General features: G+C 32.2%; 1 gene segment (V, D, J or C); it reads right to left on the reverse strand.

Moving 5' to 3' along the window:
* Nucleotides 1–325: 325 nt before the first annotated feature.
* Nucleotides 326–895, reverse strand: LOC113071063 (Ig heavy chain V region XIG14-like). The segment is given in 2 exon segments: nucleotides 326–724; nucleotides 831–895. Coding segments are annotated over 2 exon segments (351 nt in total).
* Between the last annotated feature and the right edge of the window lie 1,597 nt (nucleotides 896–2,492).

Here is a 2,492-nt window from a genome sequence, read left to right on the forward strand (position 1 = left end):
ATACAATCAGTGAACAGAAACAGTTCATGAAAGATAAACATTACAGTTTTGCATGAACTCCTCCTCCAGCCTCAATTCTTCTTTTACATGTGCATAAAAAATGTAAATACATTAATATGTGACGTTAAATTTGTGACAATAAATTTGAATATGTGACATTTATGAGAAAACTTTTCATAGATGTTAAATGACTATGTAATATTTTTAAAGCATTTTTAGCTGAATGAAATGTGTGAATGGATTAATAAATCCTTATGTGTTAATGATTACTGTATACTGGCACAGCTTGTAAATGACTCTGTAAGAATATTTATATGGGGACTGGTGTTGGATGCTGATGAAAGGTTTGAAATGACTCTGGTATTATGTATCTCTGATTCATGTGTTCAGGTTTTTGTACAGAGCTGTGGCTTGTTTATTTACTGTGACTCTCTGGCACAGTAAAACACAGCTGTGTCCTCAGTCTGAAAATTCTTCCCCTGTAGAAACACTGTGTTTTTGGACGTGTCCTGGGTGAAACTGATCTTGTTTTTCACTGAGTCTTTAATGTTAGTGCTACCACCATCACAAAGATATCCGAGCCATTCCAGTGCTTTTCCAGTGGGTTGACGGATCCAGTGAATGCAGTAGCTTGATTCTGAAATCCTGCAGGAGATGGAGAATGATTCTTGAGGTTTCACAACCATAGATGAAGGTTGAGTGAGCTCAACACAGAAAACACCACCTGAAAATAACAATAAAATAATGTATTATTAGTTATGTCTCAAAATGTCTGATAACAGAAGCTTATTTCACTGATATAGATAGAATAAAAGATCAGTCAAGCTCACATGATGCAGCTGCCACCAGCAGTAATAGAGCTGATGAGAAGATCATGATTAAAAATGATGTGAATTTCTCCTTCTGTGCCTAAGACACACTTCTCTTTAGTACATGGAGTAGATGGAGAATTTGCATATAGTCATTTTGTTGTCCAAGATGTGAAACTTCTTTTGCCATTCAATCTTTAGTCTGTTTGATATCTTGTAGATTCTGCTGCACCATCAGGTTTTTAGATGTCCAATAAATGCATTTTTAATATAAATATAAACTTTTATTCTTTGATATGGAGGCTTATTTAGAGATTCTTATTGGTCGTCCAAGATGCATACATGTTTTTATTTTTTTGCCTATTTTTTTTTTTTTAATTAATAATATTTTTTATCATTTTAAACACTGCACTTTTATAGCTATTTGTAGTGTAAATTTGAGGAACCTCTTCATAAATCTAGGTATTATAATTGATGCTTATCAACAAAATTATATAGTGAAAGTTGAAAAAGTGGCAAATAAATGAATATACCAAAAATATCAGACACCTCTAATGAAACAGCATGAGCACAACTCATATTCAACAAACAAATTTAGTTTAATACTTGTTATTTAATGTATTAAAAACAATAAAATATTAGGAACAGTTCAATATTTAAGCAGAACTGTGTTTCCTACTAGGCCACAGATCTGTCTGCACAGTCAGGCGGATGTTTTGGAAAAACAACATGAATTCCAGTGTGATTTTACTTATATACAAAAGTTCAGTAAACAAGATAATACTGAGCAACTTTACAATTTAGTTTTGTCAGTATTGCAATTATCTTTGTTTTTGCTCTGTCAATGCCATCGAAAGAACAATTGTGCCTCACAAGTCTGCTGTTTTGTTCAGGTTTATAAAAACTGGATACATGAATGCAATCCACTCCAGTGTTTTCCAGGGATTTCTCTCACAAGAGCTGCAGCACAGCACACTGTCAAAGTTTTCTTTTTTATATTTTATTTTATTTTTGTTAGCGTATTTTATTTAATGCAATAATGATTTTTCTCTCTTTTTTATGGTTTTAGTTTTAGTTGACTGTAATAACCCTCATTCTGCAAGTGGATCTGTTGGACCTACATCAGAAAGACTGTAAATATAATTTATGTAAGCTATATTAAATAGTTATATATAAATTATATAACTATGTTAGCAATATGTTTTAATATATTTCATTAATCCTATAACATCCCTGATCTGCTGAAATTTGAATCTGGCAGAGTTCTCTTCTATTGTAATATCAGCAGTATGTTCATCAAAGATTAATAATTTTGACTTTAACCTTCACTATAACTGTGATAGTAGAAGTAATCTAAAAATGTCCTTCATGTGGTAAAGTATAATGAATCATTTTGTATTCAAGTAAAAAATGATTTTACTGTTAAGGTACACCAACAAGATCTGCAGGTAATTTCTCAGACATTTGTTGGGCTTTATAACACTCATATAAGTAAGGTTTTTTTTTTCTTTCTTTTTTCATATTCCTACAGTATGTATGGGGACTTTTTATTGCTCTTTTCATTCAAGATGTTTTTAACCAGAACTGTTGGTGTTTTGTACCACTGTGTGCTCTCTCTCTGGCACAGTAATACACAGATGTGTCCTCAGTCTGCATATTCTGTCCTCGCAGAGTCACTGTGTT

This window comes from Carassius auratus, unplaced genomic scaffold (assembly GCF_003368295.1).
Source record: "Carassius auratus strain Wakin unplaced genomic scaffold, ASM336829v1 scaf_tig00005852, whole genome shotgun sequence".
Lineage (NCBI taxonomy): Eukaryota > Metazoa > Chordata > Actinopteri > Cypriniformes > Cyprinidae > Carassius > Carassius auratus.